Raw genomic sequence first — 27,063 nt, 5'->3', positions numbered from 1 at the left:
TAACCATTTACCAAGGATATGATTATTTCATGATATGCTATTTTTAAAGATAGCAGATTTGTGCATTGTTAGCATATTACTTAATCATTTGTGAACATATAGTCATATTTTGTAAATGATTAGTTCGTCATTAACTAATCACTGATAAATGCCTTACAACTGGACGTTTTTATAAAGTGTTACAGGCAGAGATATGGTTTTCTATAAATCTACATTTGTGTTAACATGAATACACATCGGATGGCGTGAGCGTCTAAAGCGTGGATGATCCCTTCCAGGGTTTTGACCCGTGTGACTGCATTTTGTTTTCTTCCTTTAGCCAAACCTTTGTATGTCTGAATGTCCTTACCTTTAACTGAATTGCAGTTTCTTTCACTTCACATATTTTTGGAGTACTTTCTACACCTGACTTTGCCAGTCTGCCCTCAGTAGAGGATTTTAACAGGGTTTAGAAGGGTTTTAGGCACTCTCTTATGGCTCGCATAAATCTATTGTTTTGCATTTCCTACGAAAGGTTGCCCTCCAAAAGACCAGTAAATCAGCCAAACCAAATTTTTACTAGCGCCGGGCACTCACAGCTCTTTTTATCCCCTATCAAAGTTGTGCCTCTCAGTTTAATCCTAAAACCATAAGAATTGAAAACTCTCATCAGTTTTAGCTCTGAGTCAAAGAGGATGCTGGTTGTAAAAGTCGCACTGCAGCTAGAACGCAGCTGTCTCTCCTCTAGCTACATTCCTGTGAGTTGATCTGGGCAAGGTGAGAGGTCCCTAAAGCCTGTAAGGACGAGTGAAACCATCTGTCCATCCTACACCTCTAGCTAACTGCACCCCAGGGCTGGAGAAGTGAGCTGTCTGAAAAAGGCCAAAAGCTGGTGAACTGTGTAAAAGTGCAGGCGGGCTCTGTCAGGATTCATAAGATGTCTAACGTATGGACGTTTGTAGTGTAATTTTTTATTATTATTTGATTATCTTTCTATAATTTATGTTCCTTTTTTCTGTTTTAAGTCAAATGATAAAGCCTATCTATCTCTGAAGTCTATCTCATTTTTATTCCAATTGAATTAAATGCAGCTTCTACCTTGAGGTCCATGTCAAATGTCAAGCCTGGCTCGCCGGGGGTGAGATATTCTTATACAGGTCATTTTCACCGTGAAACAGTGGAACAAAAATGGAGAGTGATGGAGCTTTTTCCTCATTTAAAGAGATGATCTAAAGGCTTGCTTATTCCTTGTGCTTTGGTGCTGCTTGGGTTCGTGATAAATGAGCAGACAAAACTGTTTTACATTTGCAAGATCTATCATATCTGAAATCCACCAGCATAATATGGTTTGACGCAGTGAGCTGTACAGGAACAGACAAAAAAAAAACAAAAAAACGAGAAGCTGATGGTGATATTTCAGCTAAGCTAAGCTCCCAAAAGACGCAGCAGACCATGCGCTGAGTACCACAGTTTGTAGCACTGACAGATTTGCCCAGTCATGGCATTAACACTTTTTCTGTCTTGTTCTTCATGAACTTTTCTTCTGCAAGATCCTTGGCACCTTTAAGAGTTTAAAGGTAATAAAAAACGCCAATTTACTCAAACTAAGCTGTTGCAAACTTTTTCTTTTTCTGAATTTCTTTATTCTTTAAGGTGAGCAGTCGACACCACTAATATATATCTCTATATTTAATCCACACTATGGAAGTGTATGGAGATCATCAACTTTTTAATGGTGTGGAGTCATGATTGTGAGTTTGCGATTGGGCCTGTAGGAGTTTGGACAGCACTTCGATATTGCAGCTCCACTTCACTACTGAACAGATTCTGGCTTCAAATGAATCACTACTTAACTTCAGATGAATCACTACTGCTTAGACTTAGGCTCCAAACGAATCACTGCTGCACGGACCACTGCTCCAAATCTGCACAAAACTGTGCAACCATGCAATTTTAACGTTTTTCCTTTTAACTCTTTTTTTGAGTGACATGAGTTACGTTTTTAGTTCATTCCTTTCTATGCAAATAAAACACTGTAACAGATGAGCTACCAATAAATTTTTAACACATTGGAAAAATCAAATATAGTTTAGGTGATGCATAAACAATGCACTACAGTTTGAGGTCGTAACACATTTTTGTGAAGTGAACTATGTTGTGTTCCTTAACTATCTCTGTAATCGTCATTTGTGTGAAAAACATTAAAGGTTGTTGGTGACCTAACGTTATTGTTGTTTTCCCAGCCAGCATCATTTTTGTTCAGCCAATGCTGTGAGTCGGACGTCTGGCGAAAGCAAACCAAAGCCATGCGAGGGAAAATACATTTTATTTCATTGAGGATGATTATATTATTTTTGTAATTCCATTTTGGTGCCACTAGCGGCACTGAAATCACATCACCTACACCTTTGCTCCAAATCACTCGATGAGGAGCTCCATGCTTTTCTCTCTGCCTCTGAGTCTTCCACAGTGTCTGTCTATCAATTTTTTCGCAGTCACACGAGGTTTACTGTTGTCCAGGTATGCTCTTCATAAAAAGAACATCAACAATGACCTCTAGCCTGGCCTCTAGCCTGGGAGCTTTACACTGTTGATGAGCAGTGAAAAGTGTTTTTGAAGTGTGACAAATCTTCCGTCAGGACAGCGGAGAGTCGCCCATTACACTTATCATCATATCCCCGGACGCGGAAGTTGATCAATGAAGGTTTGCAGAAGCTGAGGCGAGATTCCCAATGCACCGGTTCTGCTTTACTTAATGATGACAGTTTCCGGATGGAGGACTTTGATGCTTGCTCTCGCCAACCGGTCTGCGTTCACAGAATAGTCGTATGGGAAAAACAAAAGCCAGACGGAGAGCAAGCATCATTAAATTTCGGAGACTATGACACAAAGTAGAAGTATTCCAAATAAAGAGAAAAGAATAACCTGTGTCAAGTGGACTGAAAATAGTGTTTTGGTTTTGGATATGTTTAGCCTCTTAATGTAAGTCTTGCAGTAGAATATGGCAAATACTGACTAAATAGTCATTTCGAAATGGAATATGGAAATTGTTAGTATTACTATTATTAACGCTTTCGAATAGGGAACACTTATTTGCTATTAGTTATGACTTTTCAAACAATAAATTGGTAATTTGTTGCTTATTAATAGTAAGTTAGTTGTTAAGTTTAGGTATTGAGTATGATTAGGGATGTAGAATGAGCTCATGTAGAATAAGGCATCAATATGTGCTTAATTAGCATTAATAAATGGCTACAATTCTATTATTATGCATGCTAATAAGCAACTAGTTAAGAGACCCTGAAATAAAGTGTTACCATTATATATTTTTTTCTTTTCAACACAGTATATCAGAATTTCCAGATTCTTTAATTTTTCATTTTAAATAAATAAAATGATTGCAGTATACAGTATTAATAAGGTACTGGTTACCTCATTCATTTAAATGAATGGATTATAGACGAATGAAAAAAAAATCAGTATCAATTTCCAAACATTCAGGATGATAAGAGTCCATTACATACCGTCATTCAAAACAGCATGTAAAAAGTGTCAAATATTTCAATATAGGGCTGTTGAAGGTAATGTGAAAATGCTATTAAAGTTCTATTTGACATTAAAAATCATTTCAAACCAGTAAGTGTCTAGTAAGTGTAATTATACAGGTCAGTTTTGACTGGCTGCTTTCAGAGACAAGCACTGACCATCCCATGGGTCCTTAAAGGAAGGGCAGCAAAAAATGAAATGGCAAACAAATAAAGCTGTATGCTTGAGTGCTGAGCGATGGACTACCAGAGCTGACAGATGACACCAAATAGCTTACACCAGAAAATGAAAACAGAGTTTCTTTATACCTCATCATGCGCTCAAGGTTGAATGCGAGCATCGCCTTGGCAAGCGTTATTTCCAGCCTGCCTGTCTTTCGCGGCGTGATTACACCGACGTCTGACTCATTCGATACAGAAGAAAAGTTCTGCTTCAACACCTCAACAGGTAGAACTCACCGAATGAGAACACACACAGAGTTTATGAACCTGATCGCCACAGTTTGTCAGAATACAAGATGTCACATTAGAGCCAAAGTGACTTTTAAGAACCTGACATCTGGGCGCTACATTATGCTAATCAGGAGTTTAGCTTGGATTTGGTCATGTCACTTCTCTTGACAACCACAAAATATATGCCCTTCTCCAAACCCTGTGGGATTTCAAAGTAGTTTTGCATGGAATGACAAGGATACAGTCATTACATAATGACTGCAAACCATAAGCATCACTAAACCCTGTTTAGAGAGCGCTTTAGCCTCCTTTCATCTCAGCTCTCCTACAAACTTGACTTTAATCTTCAACACTGTTAAAAATCTGTGATTATGTGATGCCTCTTTACATATGCTGAAAACAGCAGATTCATTGTCCTGTCTGAGGTTTATAATATAGTCAGAGCAAGTCATTGGTAATATGTGATGGTAATACAGCAGTGTTTGACATAGAGTTTCAATCTTTTTATCCAAATGACGCACCGTTCTATTCAACATACAGATGCAATTAATTATTATTATTATTTTTTTTTTTTTACATTCAAGCAATATTCAAAATTCATGTTCCAGTGGTTGAATTTAGAGAGATTTTTTTTTTTGTTACGAAGATCACTTCAAAACTGCTTTAAAAATTAAATTAAATTAAATTAAATTAAATTAAATTAAATTACATTTTATTTCATTTTATTTTATTTTATTTTACCTCACACAGCCAAACCTTTAATCTTAAAATTTGACAATACAATTATAAGTATTAGACTAATCTTTGATAAACAAGCAGTGTTGTAATATTTGAATATTTTTAGGACTACTTGGACTCAGCCAGGACTCTGATTCAAATAAGCTGGTTTCTACTTGAACTTGAGAAAGACTTAAATGCTATCACTACAACCATTGCAGTGCACAGCATGCTTGAGTCATGCACGTTCCTCCAACATTTCAACATTTTCAATCACCCTAATGAAATTTCAGAATGCTGAAGAAAAGTTTTATCATTTGATGCTGTTATTTAATTTAATTTAATGTATTTATTATTGTGGAAAGATTGCTTCTGTATTGCACTTTAAAGAAAAATGTAAATGAAAAGAATCTGAATGTGCTCAGCGTTAAAAAGAATGGTCAGAACACTTAACACATATTTCGCTGTAATTTGGAGAATGCACACCTGAGTTAAAACTGTTTGTAAAACATGTCTTGTCCTCTCTTTCCTGACAACAATCTGTTCTGGACTGTGGAACACACTTTTGGTAAACAGAAAAATAAAATCCAGTGAGGCAGTGTTTTTTGCATCAATATTATAATGAACGGTGATATGACAATATAAATTACAGAGACCTTGTGAAAAGGTTTTATGGTTCATCTGCAGGCTGCGACTTGAAAAAAAAAATCTAAAAATTGATGATTTACATCTCACCATAAATTGTTAATCAACACAATACATACAATACATAACCTGAGAATTTATATATAGAGAGAGAGAGATTAAAAAGCACTATTTGAAAAAGCACCTGCAAGTCAAATAGAACTTTTTAGAAAGCAATTATAAAAAAGTAATAAAATATACCTAAAACTTTTTAAAGTTAAAAAAATCATCAGTGCAACTTGCGACATTTCAAACTCTGGTTCCTGAAGTGAAGGCTGAGGGTTGGCCTCACAAACAAGCCCTCTGTAGTTACAATACTTGCATGGTAATTAGCACAAAGCGATCTTAGTAATTACCATTATTAGAAGTGACTGGTGGGAATGCTTTTGTATTAGGCTGCCACACACCAAACAATTAATTTCCCTTTACGTTCAGAAAATGTTCATTATCTCATGCGAGCGCTCGGCTGAGGAGGTGGCACACGCGGTGGCAGACGTGTGGAGGAACAGATCAAGGCCATCGGGGTTCAGGGCTGTTGTGAGCATTGTGTTTATCTGTGTCAGAAGCCTGTTGCTTAGAAACCTGGCCAAGAGGTTTATTTTTAGTCCACTCAAACCATATGAATGGTTTTTACAGTGGGGGTCTATTTAAAAAATTAAAAATAAAATGATAAAAAAAAAAGAAAATGGCATGCGGAGCCAATCTTCCTTTCAGCAGCTCCCCACAAAGTTCAGAGTGTATGGCATGCTTTTAAAAGGAAATGTACAACGAATGAATCCATGAGTCAGTCATTTACAATCCAAGCTTTGAACTAACCCAAAAGTTTTTTTTTTTACTTATTCCTGATTCATGATGGGGAAAATAAATAAGGAAATCAGGAAAAATGAAATAAAAAAAAAATCGTACATGTTTGGTGCTATTAAGCAACGACCGCAACCACCCTGGATACACAGCTGTAAAGGAAACTAGAACGAAAATGCAATTGTAGTCCTCGTGCTTTAAAATGTCATATTTAATTGAATGTGTTATTCACCATTTCTTTGCAATAATGTGTGCATAAATGTACACAGTACTTCATTCTGAACGGAAATGCCAAAGCAATATTAAGTGTTTTGTCAATCAACTGATGCAAAAAATAAGTAATAAGTAAATAGATAAATTATATATATATATGTATAAGTATGCATGCTATATGGACAAAAGTATTGGCACCCACATCTTTAGACCAGAAAAAAGGCACTTCCAAAATTGTGCCAACAGATATGGAAACACAATTCAAGTATTTACATTTTTTATCTCTGTTGCAACATTTTTAGAAGTGTATAAAATGTCATGGGGTTGACTTTTTAGCTCAAGATCTGTTAAAATCACACCAGAGGTTTCCATACACCAGTCAAGTTCATCCATGACTCAATCAACCGTATCTTTTTGAACCTTGCCTTAAACATGTTTAAAAAGGGGTCACATCCAAACTGTTACAGTGAAATTAGAAACAAGCAATACTTAAACACTGAGGTTTGCATTCATTAAAAATTAGTCAAACCTGCTCACTACGTTTGACCATTTGCTATGTATATTATCCCATGCTCAAGAAGCAGTGAACACACTGCATGAGGCCACTGTCAGTCAGTTGGAGCTCTCTCTCAACATGCTGATTATCTGAATCAGACATGTTAGATAAGACAGACTGGAAAAGAGAATCACTGGTGTAGGGAACTGCTTTTCAAACCTGTCCTGGAGACCCCCACCACTGCACTTCTCCCTTATCGGACACACAATTCCAGTCTGGCAATTCAGGATACTGTATCTGTTGGTGATTCAGAGCAAAAAGCAAAACTGCGGCATTCACTGATGCACTTCACCCAGCAGTCCTAAAACCAGCAGCATGTATATTTACTTTGTTTTCAAACTGCCAATATAAAGTATTAAAAATATTTAAAAGGTAAAGAGGAATTAATAATAATAAAATACATATCTAAATATTATGTTTTTCCCCCCAAATTTGCTATAATAATATTTTGTATTTTTTACAGTGTTTGAAAAGAGTGGGAATATAAGTTTCATTAACCATACCGATATCTATTCAACAATACTGTGGGTTTATGAACTGCATATTTGTTTTTAAAGACGTAGTAAATTAAATGTTTGAAAGTTTTGAACCCTGTTCCTGTTATTGTTCCATGCAGTTGGTCTAAAAGGATGGAGCCATCATCGCAAAATCTGCTTCCCTGGATCTCTCACAGGTCGCTAAGAACACAGACAACGTTATTTGCCCTCTGCCGTTTTTTTTTCATAATCTTTTGAATATCTAATAGCCTGACACGTTCATTGAGGGTTGATTAGGCATGTAAGAACCTCTTGTCTGAATGAATGTCAGTCATTCATTCACCCCCGTGAGACGAAACAGTACAATCCCACGCTGCCTCTTATCTCCCACGTCATAATGACTCCCCATTCTGCTCTCCCCCTCACTCAGAGACCTCATTAGCACACCATACCTTACAAAAACACTCCCGGGAACGTCAATGAAAGAACAGGTCGACACAGGAGAGACTCGATACAGATTAGCTTTTGCCGGTGTTATGGAAAGAAACGCACTGAGGCATCTCCGATAGGTTTTCTGCAGCAAGCAGTGGATTGGAACACTTCACTCTACAGTATGTTCTGGATGCAGTATGTAAAACACAATGCAGTATGTGACAATAAATATGTTTGAGCTAATAAGTAAGAACCGTGGCATATACAATTTCCATGAAATGCGCTCTGTTTCATACTTACACTCAATATTGTGCATACTGTAACAAACGATGCTGTAGTACCGAGTATTTTGATACTCTAAACATTGGCTTTGACTTGGGTCCCCATGTGCTGCAACAATCTAATTTGGATGGCTTTATGGTTTAGTCATGATATCAGGCACGCTGCAGAGATTTAATATATGTTTAGAACATCAATCTAAACAGCTGTGGCATTGTTAATTGCAATAATGGGATGTGATTTAAATGCCCCCGCTGTTCGGTTTACAGCGTACAAACATCATTAAAATGATGCCCTGAGCCCTTTTTTATTTCAATTCAAAAGCAGACTAGCTAGAGTGTGATGGCCTTTGAAAGCAGCATTAGAGGTTTTCCTCTTTTATATCTAGTACATGAATAGAATTTGTATGCCTAATACCTAGAAAGCTCATTAAAATGTGGTTGAGGTTTTGTCTCGTGAGATGGACACCGGGAATAAAAATAGGCAAGGTAAGAGTTTAATTAATAACATTAACGCCATTACGTCTAAAAATGCTTAACTGATTATTTGTCGTTGCACATTTAATTAGTTTAAAATGACAAATGAATATATTATCGTACTTATACATGAACGTGCATCAGCTACTGATGGGTTTAGTGTTACGTAATGTTTGTTAACGATTTATTAATGCAAGTAAGTGTTACTGATGGTTGCATAGCTATTAGTTCTCGATCGCACTGACGCTGCCAGAATGCTGTATAATTGGGCTGTCATAAAGTCTCTGTCTGTAAAATAGCACTTTAAAGATCAATTAAGTGTCTGCACTTCTAGAGAGGGGTGAAAGAAAAGCATTTTGCTAAAAAGTGCTGACTTGCAGGGTCGGCTGCAGGGCTTGTGTCTATTTTAGTGCTCGCTGAAAGCACGCATTTGTCTTGATAGTTGCTAAATGTCTAACTTACAACTACGTGAATATGTTTGTATAGTTGTCAGGATCTGCTCTGATGCTTTTTAAGAAAAAAAAAATACAACGGCATAGCATTATGCCTGCCAAGTGGGCGTTCCTATAAGAGTGTGACGTCATGTGAAAACTATCAATACATCCACAGAGGTGACGCTGAAAGAATGTAGGAAGTACTGCCGCTGCACATATAACATATGAAATAACTTTAATCAACCTGGTCTACGCACATCTGTGCACTGTGTGTTTTTATGTGCCTAACTGCACGTTTTGCCAAACACAGGCTCAATACATGAACCCTGGCACATTTTTTATCTGGGGACTGATGCTAAAAGTTATAAGAAATATGCCCTACGCCACATCCTAAAACCCTAACATTTGCATTTGTTCATGCAACTGTGCCATTTCAACTTCCTTTTACACAGATTGCATTTCAAGTGCATTTCTGTACTTCAACAAACCTACCATCTTTAAAAACACGTAGATATGAAGCTGGGTATGTGTGATGCTAACATTCAAAACGATATATATTTTTTTGATCTCCCAGCACATTAATATTGTTTTGAAGTCACATGATATTCAAGTAATTGTGAAAAAATGACACTTTATTAATAAAAACTAAAGGTGTCAGAGTTTACCTGCCTTTAGTGTTTATTTTTGAGAAACTGCTGATATATAATTATTAGTATTTCGCTAAAAAGTGCACCAAGGTACATGAGACCAGGTAGCATTTAACATATATGAAATCACCTCATAGTAGATCTATACAGGTGGAGCTGGGGAAGGTGGAGGGTTTGTAAAGTGAATTGCAACTTCATTATTTCAGGCTGAGTTGGAACATAACAGCCTGCACCATCTAGAGTTTCATGACAGATTTCGATTTTTCTTCTTATGAACATCATCATGGAATGTACACTTACCCATGGCGACCATGGCCTGCAGAGAAAAGATGGAGAATGACTTATGGATTTAGATTGTTCAGATATTGTGTAGTTTGGTAGAGAAGTGGGAAAAGCTGAACTCCGGATTAATGCATCTAGGAACAATATCCTTTGTATAGGCTGTGTCTGCACAAATACTCCAGTAGACATTGACCTTCAGGCTATTGACGAAGTTGATCAGTTTACGTATCTTCGTAGCATTGTAAAGGTGGATGGCCAATCCGCCCTGGAAAAAACAGACTTTTACATTTTCCCGTCATTTTCATGGCCATTTGAAACCTGAAAACTGTTGGAAAGCATCAACAAAAATCTAAATGTCTTTCAACAACGTCTTCAGCAGATTCTCTGGGTCTCATATCGTGACCATAACAGCAACAAAGAAATAAACAGAAGTACTAATACTCGCCCTTTGGCTGATATCAACATCACTCTGCAGGCCATATTCTTCACCTATCATGTCAAGGACACCACTCCGTGGGAAGTGAAAGCAAGGATGCCTGAGACAATCATGGTGGCATAAATTCTTCAAAGGCTTACGCGCTGTAGATCTATCATGGTATGAAGCAAAAACATTGGGTTGGACCAAGACTGCTGAAGACTGCTTAAATATGAACAGGATATCTAATAGATTTTTCGTTGTGCGCCGTTAATGTGTTTTTTTTCAGTGTGGTTTGAACAACATTAAACCACCAAAATAATGTTGTTGGGTATTTTTTGAAGCCAGTGGTTGATGGCAATGGTAACCCTTCATGGTGTCAGGCACAGGTGACAAAATAATAGGTTTTGCTAACAACACTGACAGAGCGAGCACACGGTATGCCCTCTATTCAGCCCAACACCCCAGAAACACAAGAGACCCCGAGAGTAAAACTGTTAGTCACCTAAAGCGTAATGGGACATCCATTCATGCTCTTTTTGCTCCCAATCTGAACACACAGTACGCTGCCCCAGTGACTTTCCTCCCAATGCAGGGGTCAGACGTCAGTATTGGCTCTCCGATGGCAGTCAGCCAACACTCTCCAAAGAGAGCGCCTGTTATAGCTCTGAACATGCAATTAAATCCTAACCTGAGCAGCTCGGTATTGAGTGTTGGGTTGGAGCCAGCGGTGGGACTGAAGCTGTGAAGGAGAGGCAGGCTTCTTTCTGTGAACTCATCCGCCGGCTAATCCCAAGCTAACAAACTGCCGTGGCTGGATTCCCAGGCAAGATGTGAATGTCACTGTGAGGTCAGGGAGTGTTAACTCAACCACAGGGAGAAAAGTAGAATCTTCTCTTTCATTCTGGGCAGGATCATACGGAAGAGTGTGTCTTAAATGTCTCCCTGATGACATTGACTGTGAGGGCACAAATATACTCTACACAAGCAGAGTACAAAAGAAACTGAAGAAACGGATTAAATGGGCTGACCAAAAACAATCGGCACAATAAGCAAAGCGATTAACGCATGTCCTCCAGAATGTTAACTCTGCATTCAAGTCTGGCTTGTGTTATTTCCAGATTTCATTCTCCACTCTTCTGCCCATTATTTCTTGTCATTTAGCATGCCAGAAACTTACTGATAAGCTTATCCTCAAGCATGCCAATTCTATAAATAGTGAAACACCAGCAAATGTAGTTTATATGACTACTGCAATAAATACAAGGGCAAAAAGGCGGATCTAAAAAGGGTTGACAAACCTATCTATCCATCTATCTGGATAATTGGTCATTGCTATTTGTCACCAGTGGCGATTCTGCTCTAATCCACTATAATATCATGTGATGCAGTGAGCATGTGTTATAGTAAAGTAGGCGCAATTAATTTTTCTCAAATCATGGACGAATTTTACACTGTGCAACATCCTGCTGAAAGAGAATGAGAAGGAGAAGTAACTAAAGCCCCTTCCTCTTTAATCACCAAAGCTAAAGTGCTCTTTCTGTCCTATCTGGGTGTGCTATCTAGGAATGTGATTTCTACCGAGGAGACCCTCTCTGGGAGAGAAGATTATCCATGATTATTACATGACTTTCTGGATTACTTGACTGATCAGTCATGCTATTGAGCAGCTGTGCATCACAAGGCTTGTCTGGTAAACTGAACATGCATTACTTTTATGCCTCTTGAATCATGGACTCATGTTTCATAGAAAGACATCTGCTGCCATCTTGCACCTCTGCTGCCATCATTTTGCAACAAAGTTATTAACTTATGACCTCAAATGACTTATTAATATTATGATAATATTGTCAGTGTTTGTATCATGCCATTTTTTTCTAGGCAGAATCTAAAAACAGGTAAAGTGGCAAATACTCAGATCAGTATTTCACGTCTACATAATAATTCGGTGAGTAGCTGCGTAATAAACTGGATAATGTAGCCTACAGTCAGTACAGCAAAATAAACCCTTTCAGCGTATCATGACTAGTGTTGTCAAAAGACCAGGTACAAAAAAAAGTAGGTACAAAAAAAATTTAGAAATTCACGGTATCAGGTTTTGTTTAGTACCAATGGTACCAAGTACCCGGTGTAACGGTGGCAGCCCCCAAAATTAGATTCAGTTTAACTCTTAAGTTGAAATCTTTTTTTTTCCTTTTGTTCGAGCGCCAGACAAGACCATAAATGTGTCAAGTCATATACATTTACATACATTATTAGTATTATTTATTCTCCCAGATGTAGCTCAGTCAATTAAAGCCTGGTTCTGCCCGGTTCTTGACGCGTTTAGACATTGTTCCAGAAATATTTTACTATTATTTAGAATAATCCATGTGATAGGCTTCTACTAGCACTACTGTTTAAAAAAACATATAAAACGTTATTTTTTTAAGAAATAATTACACACCGTTTATTACATCTTTTAATTTTAATAGTAAAAATTACCTTTGTTTACCAAAAAATAAAATGTGTTTAAATTTTATTAATTAAAAGACAAATTAAATTTGGGTGAAACACAATTGTAAGTATAGATAAGTATAAATAAGTACAGAATGGCATTTATTTCTGTACATTTTATTTTTGTTTGACTTTATTAATAAAAATTGTTTGTTTTAATTAGCATCTTTTTGTTTTGTTTTGGTACCGACAACATTAAGCACGGCAATTTTATTTTGCATTGGGAGGCTGATCAGGAATTCTACCGCAATGCAAGATTTCAGGAGGCTTGGAATATAGCCAATTTTTTTTATTTTTACAATAAGTTAATGTTTCATTGCATACACAAAAATAGTATGGGTTTAGAGATAGAGTAAAGAAATGATTAAACCTGCTTCTGGGGTCAAAAATAATAAATAACATAAATACTTCAGCTGAAATTTTTAATAAATGTGACCCTGGACCGCAACACCAGTCTTAAGTTGCTGTGGCATATTTGTAGCAACAGCTAAAAAACATGGTATGGGTCAAAAGTATTGATTTTCTTTTATACCAAGTCATTAAGATTAAAGCTCATGTTCCATAAAGATATTTAGTAAATTTCCTACTGTAAAAATAATGCACCATTTTTGATTAGTAACATGCTTTGCTAAAAACGTAATTTTAGAACTTCAAAAGTGATTTTCTTACTATTTCGATTTAGTTTGTTGCACCCTCAGATTCCAGATTTTGCAATAGCTGTCAAATATCCAAAAGTCCTATCCTAACAAACCACACATCAATGGAAAGCTTATTTATTCAGCCTTCAGAAGATGCATTCATCTCAATTTCAAAAATTGGCGCTCATGACTATTTTTGTTGTCCAGGGTCAAAAATTAGCAAGCTACAAGTTCATTAATTCTGCCGTTTGCTACTGGGAGTACTCTTAAGCTCTCTTAAGAAGCGATCTGACATCAACCTCCCTCCGCTCGGCGATGAATCCCTCCCCTCATTCATTTTCAGCATGGTCTTCTGCCTTCGTCAAACGCTCACCACTGTCTCCCTTCACCGCCCCGACTATTCAAACATGAGCTTAAATTAATCGTCACTCGTCCAATTTTGAACGGAGCTGGGGGTGACAGCAGATAGGACGCAGTAGATAACGTATCGCCGGCTAGAAAAGCGGATGGGAGGACCGCCACCTGTATTTTCTCACCTTGTCACTTTAGCTCGCACCTGTAATGGATTAAGCCCTCTCATGCAGATCGTACGGGCCCACAAGTCTGGTAAATGCCGATGGCGCTGATACATTGGACAGATTTGCCTTTAGGAAAGCGTTTGCTGCAGTGCTGCGGTATGTTTGTGTATTTGGTCCCCCTCCTTATCATCCCTTCACTTTGTTAAAGACACAGCGGAGATAAAATGCTTTTTTTCTCACGAACAGCGTCTCAGTACTGTACATATCTGCAATATGGACATTACTTTGATACGGCTGTTTTGCGAAAAGCGATATACGAATAAAGGTGAAAAAGGGTCATCCGCTCAAGTTCGATTTAGCTTATTTTGCTGCGTTACTATTTTAAATGTCCAGTGAGTGGTGCTCAAAGGTTAATGCTTTAGAATGCACAACCTACACTAAATCCTTCCCCAAACCTACCGATAGTTTCAACAAAAGCAACTGAGGCAAGAAAATGCATTGGCTGATGCAACTGTGCCACAACATTTCGAGGTCTTTCTGCACCAGGTGAGCTTCCTAACAAATTTACATTATAATAAAATTCATGCATATGGAACCGGTTGTGTCAAAATGTATTAGTCTATAAATAATCCGCTATCATCAAAGTGCTCTGAGGTGACATCATTGCCTTGCGAAAAGAAAATCCATTTAATTTAATCCATATTAATTAAAAGTCTGACCATATAATTAGAAATTGTGTCAAACGGATAAAGGTTGGTTTGAGTTCTCTAGACGGTTTATTGACTCGGCTTGAAACTGCGTTCAGGACATGCTGGATCGAGGCCAATAAAACGCTAGAAACTCCAGTTAATTGTATGAAAAGCTATTTCGATGCGCTGCAATGTTTTGGGATCGAAATCCGTAATTAAAAGGCGGGATTAATTGCAAAAATGTGATAAATGATGGTGATAACCACAGCAACGCGGATGGAAAAAAACTAAATCCAATACTGTATGCCTGAATACATCTGTGTAACCAGTTCTTGGAGTGTAAATGCCAACGAATGGACTTGCCACTTGTTCTAAGAAGTTAAGACATTTTGTAATACGACTGCAGTTTTAACATAGTTGTATGTTTTAATAAAGTGAACATGAATTGAAATGTTCCTTTTGTGTAAGTAGTCACCAGTGTATTATATTCACTGTAAAAATGAGCTCTTCTATCCAGATTTCGCATTAAAGTAATAAATACGGGCTTTATTATTACACTGCTTTATTGTCATAACTATAGCGTCACGGTGTTCTACAAACCAGGTTTCAATTAGTTTTTTTCGCAGACAAATATACCATTTTTTATTTTGACCTGGCCGTATCTTGACAGTTTTATTCACCCGTTCAAGCTGTGTTCATAAAAAGAGCTGAGCGGGACGGCTTATTCCCTTTTTATTCAATATTGCTGCCGCAGGTTCGGAACGGACAGGGCAGACGACGAACGAGCAACCTCAAGACGTCTTTCAGTCAATGTTTAACCTTGCACTGCCATTCCAGGAGAAGTAACTGCGTTCGATGGCGTGTTGGAGGTCGGCGCATCATCACAAGAGCGATGCTGGCCCCAGATTTAATGAGATTGTAGCACGCTGTCTGTCTCAGAAAACAAAACAACAATCAAACCGCTTGTTCTTTTTTTTTGTGCGTGTCCTGGCATATTGATTTTCTTGCCACGCGTTTCCTATTTCCTGTCCAAGTGAAGAGCCTACAGCTGCACGTACCGCAATTAAATGAAAACGAGTACAAATCTTTTTGATAGGCTGTTATGCCTAAGGGACTCCGTCATTATCTCCATCCATTACAACTGCTTTTGAAATAAAACAGTTTGATGTTACACGTATGATAGACTCACTTCCTATATATAGCCTGTTATACATTTAGATTTCCTGTATATTTTCGCGTTTGTCTTAATATGTGAACATCATAGAGATCTTGGGATGGCTTGATGGTGAGTAAATCATTAGATAATTATCGTTAGGTGAACTATCCCTTTAACACGAAGACAGCACCGGACTGCGACGTGTTAACAGGATTCCAGCGCTTTGGAGGCCACGGAGCTCACTGGGTGGGAAAGGAAGGTTATGCAGTTTTAGTACAAATTTAACAGTTTAATATCTATTTGATTCTCATTCACCATGCTCCACAGTAGTTTATGATCACTTAAACAGAATGCTCTGGGCCAAAACAGCTGCAAAACCCCCATGTTTCAATTAACAACTCATTTATGGAATTAAAAGATTAAAGAGCACTGCTGGCATTCCGTGTTTCTAACTCTAAAGCAAACAGACATGCAACATTCCATTATCCCTCCAGGACACTGGAACAGTCACAGTAGTAATACACGCTTTCCAAAGCCAGAGGAAAAGCGCTTGATTTAAAGTGGAGCAGAGATTTTTTTTCCGCAGAGGTGAGATTTGTTTATTCCGCACGTAGAAGCCGCCGGAGTAAATCGAAAACGTAGCGTTTGGTATTTCAGCGCGAAAACCTGCATCATCTAGCGCAAAACATGCTGATTTCTCTCAGTTAAAACATACCTTTATGTGTGTTACGTTCACTGCAAATTATTCCTTATAAAAAAAAAAATACCGGGCAATTAACCTTTAGAGGTGAGAATAATTTGAAGAAAAAAAATCTTAGGCTACATTTTCTATTAATCATCGCATTAGCAATTTAAAGAAGATAAATTCTATAATTCCATGCTGGGGGATAACCGTTTCGTTTTTCTCAGATGTCCGCTGCCACTATGCTGTTAAAACTTTTACTGCATAAATGACTTTATTATCATTGGCATCACTTAGCAGGTGGCATTATTCGTTTTGCATGCAAAATAGTTTTTTGTATAGACACTGATACTGTAGCCAATGTCGATTATAATTACATTGACTTCTGTTACATTTTTCTGATTAATTTACAACTGTGAATGTTCTACATTACAATCTCTTTAAAGAGTAAGGAAAATTGTTATATATTAACAAATAATTATGCATAATTTCATGCAATTAACCCTAAGCCAAACCCTAATTCTAACCCTAAGTATACAGTAGGTACATGTAGTTACAGTACAGAGACACGAAATATAGTGTAACCAAAAAATCTGCTGCCATTGTATTTTAAACTGAATTGTCTTACCATAGCAACACTATTAAAGGGAATATTTCAATATATTTGAGTGAGTTATCTGTTTTTGCAAATGAAAACTTTACTCGCTCTTTATAAACTTCACAAAGTGCAAACACTTTGAAACTTTATACAGCGAATATTGATCAGGTTATCACATTACTTTGTGCGTGGTCTGCTTCCTGTGCTTATATATTTATAGTCAGCTCTGCAACATTTAACTTACTGAATACAGATCAGCACTGAATGTTTAGAAATCATTCATACAGCTTTGCCCTAGACCCAGTTCATTATGACAGCGTTAGCGTTTATTGTGGCATGCTTTAATACCAGGTATCTGATGATTTCACTACTGTCATTTTGATTTCACGGTCCTTTTCACCTTGGCCATCTGAAATATGTGCATATAACTGCTGCCATTGTTTTCAGACAAAGCATGCTCACAAAATAACAGAATACAAAACATGTGCATGTCACATAAAAAAACCCGCAAAAACATGCATAATACCTTAGCAACACTAGAACAGCAGAAGAAATCACTACATTAAAAAGAACAACTTAAAATTGATTCGGAAAATGTAAAACTATTTCACACACACACACACACACACACACACACACACACACACACACACACACACACACACACGTATATATATATATATATATATATATATATATATATATATATATATATATATATATATATATATATTTTGTATATTTTTTGTTATGTAGTATTTTGTGTTTATTCAATTATTTTAACATTTACTATGTTTATTACATTTGTATAATTATTTATTCACAAATGTGTGTGTGTATATATATATATATATATATATATATATATATATATATATATAAATAATTTTTTTGCTATGTAGTATTTTGTGTTTATAATTAGTATTTATTATATTTTTAGAATTATTTATTCTGAAAGTAATCATGAATAATCATGATTAATTACATATATAGTTTTTAAAATAATTAAATAATGACTCTTATTTTAGTCACTGAGATTCTCTTTTCCATTTTCTACAGCATGACCCTGGACCGACTCTTTTTTTTTTTTATGCATGAAAACACATTGTAGACTGTGTAAAAAAAGAAAAGGGTTGACACTGACTTCACTTGAAAAGACTACAACGACAAAGAGCCCAAAACGGACTTGCTGCAGTAAGAAAGCAATAAAACCTGATTAATAATTTAGCTTCTCTTTCTTTTCTCATAACTCAGCACAAATAAAAAAGCTACAGTGTGCTACACTAAACATGACAAGATAGGACAATTTAAAAGCCGCATCAAAAAAACTTTCAGTTTTCAAACTACAAAATTAGCAAGTGCTGCACATGGTACGTAATGAGATGTTATGATAAGGAGAAAATATGCCATATTTTTTCATACAACTTCCTGTAGCCCAAACAAAAAGAGCCTGCCATAGCATGGACACGCAGGAAATAACGAAATGTATAAACCTTGAATGCAATGTAAATTGCTTTAAATAAAAGTGTTAGCCAAAAGAATTAATGTAAATGTGTATGCTTTATTTTTGCGATGTCTCTCATTCATTTTCAGAGGCTAATTCACAAGCCAAATCGCATAAAAGTTTGGGAGATAACATACTGAATGCTGAAAAAAGCAACTACAGAAAGTGGCCAATAATTGGCTGGGACATTTACATGCTACGTTCACTTGCAAAAGATAATTCGAGACAATTACGATCCCTTAAGATCAAACCAAATACTTTTTTTTAGTGTGAATTAGCCTCTGTGAATTTCTGAAAAAGCGTGACAGACATCACCAAATAAACCATACACTTATACAATGCAATTATGTCCTTGCTCATAATGGTCCGGAAACATCAGCATTCTTGTCCCTGGGAGCTCTAGCTAACAACTTTTCTGCAACACGCTATCCCCGCGGGCAAACACAATGAGAGTGACAAGCCTTCATTAAAGCATCCAAATTCAAATGTTATTCTTAGCCTGGGGAGCACTGAAGCCATATTAAATGAATTCATATGAGACAGGGCCTAGAAGAGAACGGAGAAGCATCGCCCTTTTATATCTAGCCCGCCACCACACAGGGTCTATTTCATGCGCCACCTTCATTATCGCCATAATCCCTGTGGACAAGCACTATTATGAATTGGAAACTGCTTAGATTTGCAGTTCCGATTAAAGCTTACGTATAGTGTAATTCAAATGCTTGAGCTGACAGACTCGAGATAGGGTAAATAAGTGACTAAATTCATGTTTGCTGAGATTTAACACCTTACGCGAGAGGGAAAAGTGCTAATAGAAAACAGTGTATTAAGTTGTGACGAGAAAATAATCTTTAAAAGTGGTGTTTTCAACACAGTACTGTATCATGCATGGTTAAAATGCAATGTATCCAGACTATTCCTTATGATGAATTACCAAGTGTTACTGCGCCACGTTATTGGCTCCCCGGCAAGTGCGGTCTCTTACCTCAGGGTAAAAGGATTTCATGAATATTTTTAAACCATGTACACATTGCAAATGTGAAATTCATGTATGTTTAATACATGAGGCGTGTTACCGTTAAACTCCGAACAGAGCAGAGTCAGCAAGAACTTGTTTTAATCAATTGCACGCAGTTTCGTAGGACACAGATCAACAACTAGCATACAGTAGATCTTGGAATCTTTTCAAGCATATAGCAGTTTCTCAAAACCATTTCTGCAGCGCTTCAAGAATCTCCATTCCTCATACTTTCCAGAAAAAAAACGCTTTTCCTTTTTATGTTATGGGAAACCTCAAGGTTATGGCGGTCAGACAAATTAGAAGTAATATGATGATGTAGTACCTTTTTCCTGTAGGTTGATGGCCATTTATTACATTCGGGATGAGGCTGAAGATTTGAAAAGATAAAACCCATCCTAGCTCGGAGATACAGATGACCAATCTCTCATAGTGACTGCGCATGAGCAGCCCAGGTGCTGTGTCAAAATGGCTGGTGGAATTGGCCTACTCTGTCTATGGCAGCTGAACACATTGCTCTGGACTGCCCCTGGCCAGGCTAGTCACAATTCAATTCCCTGACTCATTCATCAAGCACTTGGGGTGTTTGGGTCACAGGCTGAGCCAGCTCCCAATCGTCCCGTTCATCCCGGAGTCCGCCATCGATAAGAAGGCATTAGTCTGCCTCTGCCAGTTCATCTGAAAGGGCTGGAGAAATTTGTTTTCAGTTTGACAAGCTCACCCCAAAGGATAGATTCAAGAAGCCAGATAGGAGAATACTTGTATAACACACAAGTTTTACCATTTTGTTGCGTAGTCTGAAGGTGAGTGGTTTGACAAAACTAGATCCCTTGTTTGCGTAGTAGACTGGAAGAAAAAACTGTGCAAAACTTTCTCGAAATGCATCAAGGTTATCATAGAGTCATACCTCATTGTGTAGAGAAGCGTTCCGTTGTCTACCAGCCGCAGGAGTTTATTTGGTGTAGTCATGTTGTGGGCAACTGACTTCTTGCCATTGTGGAAGAAAGTATCCGGAGTCCAGATCTTGCTGGCGAGCAAGTTGTTAAGCGGAAGAACCTGCATAGGCCCATCAAACTTCAGTCTCTCATCCCGCCAACTTTGCCGGAAGAACACATCAATTGTGTATTCCTGGAGGAGAAAAAAAAAAGAATTAGTCAAGACTTTCTGACAGCCCTTTTTAAACTTCACTTCACCCCTAGATTTCTCTGTTCCTCTGAACTAATGTCCTCTTAGTGAGCAAGCCTGCGCTGGCATGTGAAGCTTTTCTCCAGTCTCGGCAAATGACTTGAGAACGGGAAAAAGACACAGACTTTTTTCCTTAGACTTCACATTTAACACATTTTCCTGTTCGCTTGGCCTTGATTGGTCGAGATGCTTTTCTCAGTTGTGCACTTCAATAATTCATCTCACTTTAAGGAGAGATGCAGCCTTGTTGGTGTGAGCTCCTTAAGGCTCCTTCAAAAGTTCAAACTCGAATGATTGCGTTTTCACAGCTGTCGCTGGAGGGATAAAACAAGCTTTTTCCAAGAGTTATCTCTCTGACCATATTGCTAACATGGAACAGGGGACACTGTCCTCGGTGAACCTCCGCTGAGCTGGGAATGGGAATCATCTCAAATCCACAGCGTCTTCTCTGGTGATGAGTATCGCTCATGTTTTAAGACTTCCATTATTGATGAGGCAATCCTCTGCAGGTTCTCTATGGGAACAAACATCAAAAGAAATCTTATCTGCTTACAATTAATAAGTCATCCAATGCAATGGACAAAAATAGTGGCGAAAAGTTCTTTGGGAGTTAAAAATGAATGCTGAAACCTTTGGAACACCGCATTAATCACTGAGCGGGATCTGTAACCGAATCTTGTAACTGAGTATGTGACAGCAAACAATTACAGGACATGTCTCTTTTTTTGTTTTATGTTCTGCATTACAACCGAGAACTATAAGCTTTTTGTCACGCTTCACAAGGTCCAATTTGCTGGAAAGATATTTGGGAAGCAACAGACGGAAATCTATGTTGCTCAGTCAATCAGAAATGTCAAGAAGCTCTTGCACAAAGGGGGAAAACAAGTCAGATAAAACCACTCATTACAAATGCCTTCCAGCCTTCAGCAGAAGGTTTTGCCTCGATGGCAGGAATCATAGTGGCTGGAGCTCAGTGAATGACGGGTTGAGTTTTCAGCATTAAAGCGTGTATGCTTGTCATGTGCATGCCGGTGTACATCATTTATTTAGTAAGCGCCAGACTTCAATCTGAAGTTGTTTCAGATTAAAATTCTGCGGGTACTTCAGTTCCCGAGAAATCGTCTGTGCACCATCAGAAGTGAAAGCTGACACCAAATGACATCTACATCAGAAAGCGCAGGAATGAGTTCAAGTAGGGTTTTTACAATCAAATTCAATGCTTACAAAAGCCGAGGAAATAAAACCAACACCATTTAATGGCAGAATAAACTCACGCAATCTCAAAATGCATCATGTATCACAGATTGTTTTTCGTCACTAGGACAGGCTGGGACACATATTCGACAAGGCCTTGGAACGTAACGCTGCTTATCAGCAAAACAGGGAGTGGAGCTGGAGCGGACTGATTACAAAATGCTTTGAGGAAGGAAGGGAAATGACTGTTGCTTCACTCCGCTACACTCACACATACTTTGCTCAGAGTCCCTTTAACTCGGGAGAGTAAGCCTAGCTTAATCATCTTCTGTCTTTCCGTCCTCAAATTAAAAAACTCTTCAAATAGTTCATATAATTAAACATATTTAAGACATCTTAAGTCCTTAAATTTTAACAAATGTATAATATTTGACTACTGCTTAAAGCAGAAGTGTTTGTAGCCTAGAAATGCATAAAACATATATTGGGTCAGGGTTTAGATTTTTGTGAGGTTAAAAAAACGACACCAACGACAACAAAACAATACCGCATGCTGAAAAACTGTAGGGGTGGAAACTGTATGACTTAATTCAGATGTGTCATCCTGTCCTTAAGAAATAACTGATTGTGCGTACATTAATTTCACATAATAAAAGCATTTTGAGATGTATTGGATTGTGAATGTCAAATGATGACCCCTTTAGTACATGCCAACTGAGTGGAATCATTAAGTAGTGTGTAGTGTAGTGAAGTGTAATGCAGTGCAGTGTAATGTGTCTGTGTGTGTGTGTGTGTGTGTGTGTGTGTGTGTGTAAGAAAGCTATTATTCAGGGAAAAAATTCCTTGTAAGCCTGGTAAGTAATCTGCATAAAACTACTTACAGATCTATCCATAAAAAACATTCTTTCTCTCTTTTAGTTCAAATCATGAACTAAAAAAACCCCAAAACAAATGCACATATTGTACACTTTAAAAAATGCTAATTGCCTCTGCTATGAATCCCTCAAAAATGACACTTTGATAGATGGCCACTTTTGCTCAAGGTCAACCAATTTGCATATATTTTGTAATAATATTTGTTCATAGCCAGTACCTATAATACCGATGTTCCCTGCATGTAGACGTTAACTCATGTGTCAGCACTAACATGGTTTCATAAAGTGACAAATAAATACAGCACCATTGCTTCAAGGCAGATTGGAATGGGACAAGAAACAGAAGTTTACCGTTAATGAGGATGATTGTGACAAGGTGTTGGTGAAGAACGGAAGTGTGATCGAAATGCGATCAGACAAGCATGGACGTTCCCGCATTACGACCCAATAAGGGTCATTTGCTTGAAGCTTTTTCAGAGAGCTTTGCACAGAGCTGTTGTTTTGGTCAGACCAAGGACAGATACGTGCGATAGAGATAAAGCACTAGATGTTAGTGCACATGACCCGATGTGTATATTCTGTAATCACAGCTGTGCTGATATAGAGCAACAGTTTGAGGCGCAAGTGTGTGGAACTACTTCTTTCCACCACAGATTCAAATCTCAAGTTGACAGTTTAACAGATGAGCCCAAGCCTCTGTTACTAATTCAAAATGTCACTTTAGAACTAGAATGGAGAGGGATGGAGAGTTGCTTTACTGAAGTTAGAAGCTTATTGCATTATGCAGATTATTATAAGAGAGACGGACGGTGCAAGTGTGATTAACTGCATCTGATACGACGTTCGTTTTTCAGCTCCATCTCATATTCGCAATAAAACATTCGTTCGAATATCCGCTGAAGAAATTGATTCCTGTGTCATACTATCCTTTCATCTGTCACGGGTGATTTTTCGATGGGTGTTGTTTTTTTGTTGTTATTTCGGTTAAAAGAAAGCAAAGATAATGTTGTTGATTACAACTTAGTTTTGGTCCCTTCCAAAATAAAAGTCCTTGCTACTGACTCATTTATAAAGACAGTCCCTAGTCGCCACATTTGGTGTAACAATCTAGCTCAAACTAAGATCATTTCTTAATAACAAATACTCCTATTAAAATACTACTATTAGCTGTTAAGAAATTTAGTTGAAAATATAAAGGCAGCACTCTAAGCATTAAAGTTATCTAAAAATCTAAATTTACGAATATTCTCTAGGACAAATAATAGATTAATGCGACCAAAGATTGCTGATTAGATTTAGCTAATGATTATATATAGCTAATGACTAACCACTATCCACTTAATTTTTTTAAAGGGGTCATATAATGTTGCTAAAAAGAATTATTAACATTATTGCAGCGCCTTCTGAAAAGGGTCAATTTGTACAAAGCTTATTGTTACAAAAAAGCAAGCGTTTACAAACGAGGCATTTTTTGCATTTAGTTGGGACATAATTAATCATTATAGGACTGTCTTTTTACGCCTTGTAAACATAACACCAAACATGCTCAAAACTCGCATTTAAATAGTAGGCAGCAGAAATTCTTGCTATTCATGTCTATAAAGCTATAAAGCTATGAAGTGTCTACTTTTTAATTGCAGTAAGTCATGTTGAAAACAAATATTCTGTGATAAAGTTATCAGTATTAAACCAGATAACAGAAAAAAAAGACAACTGAAAAGAATAACAGATGAAATTGCCTGAAGCTGACCCAGTCACGGAGCGGATCTTTGTAATGAATAAGTAATATTTATTTTTCGCATTAGTTTATGTTCTATTGTTGCATAAACACATTTATTGCTTTGTTTTTTCCTCAACTAATACCTGATTAAAATGTTTAAAATCAAGCGAAACATTTTCAATATGACAGGCACTTCATTGTACCTAATTTTAAGACACGGTGACATTTAATATAATATAAAACTGTATGATATAAAAGTCTTATTCGGAACTATTCAGTAATTTTTATGGCTTTATTTTAGCTACATTTTTTAAATAAAAAAATACAAACATGTACATCTATCTTAGTCACATATTATTGTTAAGAAATAAAAAAACGGGTCCGTTAATAACGTGTTATAAGTAGCTGAAATAAGCACAAATATCAGGGTATGTCAAAACATCCCAAGGGCCCCAAAATTACCTCAGACCCCAGAGGGTTAATTGCATTTCAAGGGTTCCTGGGACATTTTCGATGACAGCATCGCTTATGAAAATTGCAGATGTTGCCGATGTTAGCTAACATCCTAGATTTCACATTTTCAAAAACATTTATTGAAGTTAATTTTTTAAGTAGGCACTATCTTTTAAGTTTAAATAAATATGCATTTTTGTTTTGTTTTAGAAGAATTATGTTGACTTTATAACATGGTTCGTTTTCTCACACAGTATAAACTGTTTTTATTATGAAAATGTACATGACTTTTATTATATTTGCAAGGGGATCATCACATTAGGTCTACAAAAAAAATAAAAATAATAATTATTGATACATGCATGGCGTATTAGAATATTTTTCGAGCCTTGACTGATGGTGAAAAAGGTAACATAGTAATGCATTCAGAAATTCAATCCGTCATGAAACCAAAATGGGCTCTACCAACCACATTGATTTTATTCAGCTGAAAAATGTGCTCCAGCTAACTTGCCATTTTCAAAAAAGCACATGGCAAGAACTCTTGCAAAGAATTACAAGGCCCATTAGGGTGAGCGCACAGTATGTACAGTGGCTGGGAATCAGTAGTGATATGAAGACTAAAGTTACAGAGTGCAAACACTGTCAGACTAACTGTCTGGCACCATGCAAAGGTCTCTAATGAGAAGTGAACTGCCTGCGAGACTGTCACAGCGCTCAGCTTTAATTACCTGATTGTAATGCAGTACTACTCCAGATACATAGAAATCGCACATCTGTCAGACTCTGTTAGCAGAAGTGTAATTGGGAAGCTGAAGTACATGTCTTAACATGCCCGGTATTCCAGAGCCTAGTAGCTCCCACTAGTGATGGGTCGTTCGTGAACAATTACATGATAATCACATTGTCTGCATTTTTTGGGCTTTGTTTTTGATGAAATCAAAACGGTAATTATAATAATGGTCAAGTAATTCCCACAAGTTGACATGTGATAAGCGGTTTGAAAATGGATGTATGAATATAATAAGAATTATTATATAATTTAAATTGTGTTTTTTTTTCTTCCGAATCAGGAGTCTTTTTTTCATTTTGTGTGTGTGTCATTTTTTCTATATATATATATATATATATATATATATATATATATATATATATATATATATATATATATATATATGAAAAACAGGGCATCAATAAATACATAAATCTGGAAGACACATGAAAAATGAAAACGACACGTTCTGAAATCACCTCAAAATATCGAGTAGGTTTGATATCATCTGACTGGATGAAAAAATAGCCTGAAGCTATCATATCATAAATTGCATAATTTTCTGTCAATTCTGATTGGCCCAAATCTGCAGAACGGTTCTGACTTTTGGCAAACTATAAACACTTTAGTGTGAAATATGCTTTGAATTGCTTGAAGACATAATTAATCAAAAGAAAATCTCATTGGTGGTTAGACTTCTGTACGCCCTGCCTCTAACTAGAGGAAAGAATAATGTTTAATACATGTACTGAAAGTTATTACTTAATGTAAACTTTAAAGTTTTAATGACTGGGAAGGGAAGGATGCATAGCCTGAAATTACCCACGATGCAGTTGCTATTTTCAGTCAACATTAAGAGAGATCATATAATCACAGCTTTTATGGGGGCCGAGGGGAAAGGGATTCATTGTTTATCGTTTCATTTAATCACACTGCCTTTGAAATGTTTTTTAAAAAAAGCTATTTTGGATATTTATGAAGTAGATAGTATGTCAGGCAGTAGTTTGTTAAGGTCCTGACTACTGAGCGGTTGTTTACTCCCAGTTCATCCCTGACTGCACTGTTTATTGCTCGACAAATATGATTACTATCAATTTGTTCACACAAACAAAGAAATTGTTCCTTCGTTAGTTTGATATGTACTTGTAGGAGAATATCCTCTTTACAGTGTCTCTT

General features: G+C 37.0%; 1 protein-coding gene across 2 annotated transcripts in view; it reads right to left on the bottom strand.

Moving 5' to 3' along the window:
• The window catches only part of gabra3 (gamma-aminobutyric acid type A receptor subunit alpha3), a 130,795-nt gene that overhangs the window by 37,984 nt on the left and 65,748 nt on the right, over nt 1–27,063 (bottom strand). For both annotated transcript variants that reach the window (XM_043222088.1, XM_043222090.1), the window contains one exon: nt 20,596–20,816. In XM_043222088.1, the coding sequence (XP_043078023.1) occupies nt 20,596–20,816 (221 nt within the window). The remainder of the gene's footprint in view (nt 1–20,595; nt 20,817–27,063) is intronic.

Source organism: Puntigrus tetrazona, chromosome 21 (genome assembly GCF_018831695.1).
Source record: "Puntigrus tetrazona isolate hp1 chromosome 21, ASM1883169v1, whole genome shotgun sequence".
NCBI lineage: Eukaryota > Metazoa > Chordata > Actinopteri > Cypriniformes > Cyprinidae > Puntigrus > Puntigrus tetrazona.
This window is presented reverse-complemented; position numbering and strand designations above follow the sequence as displayed.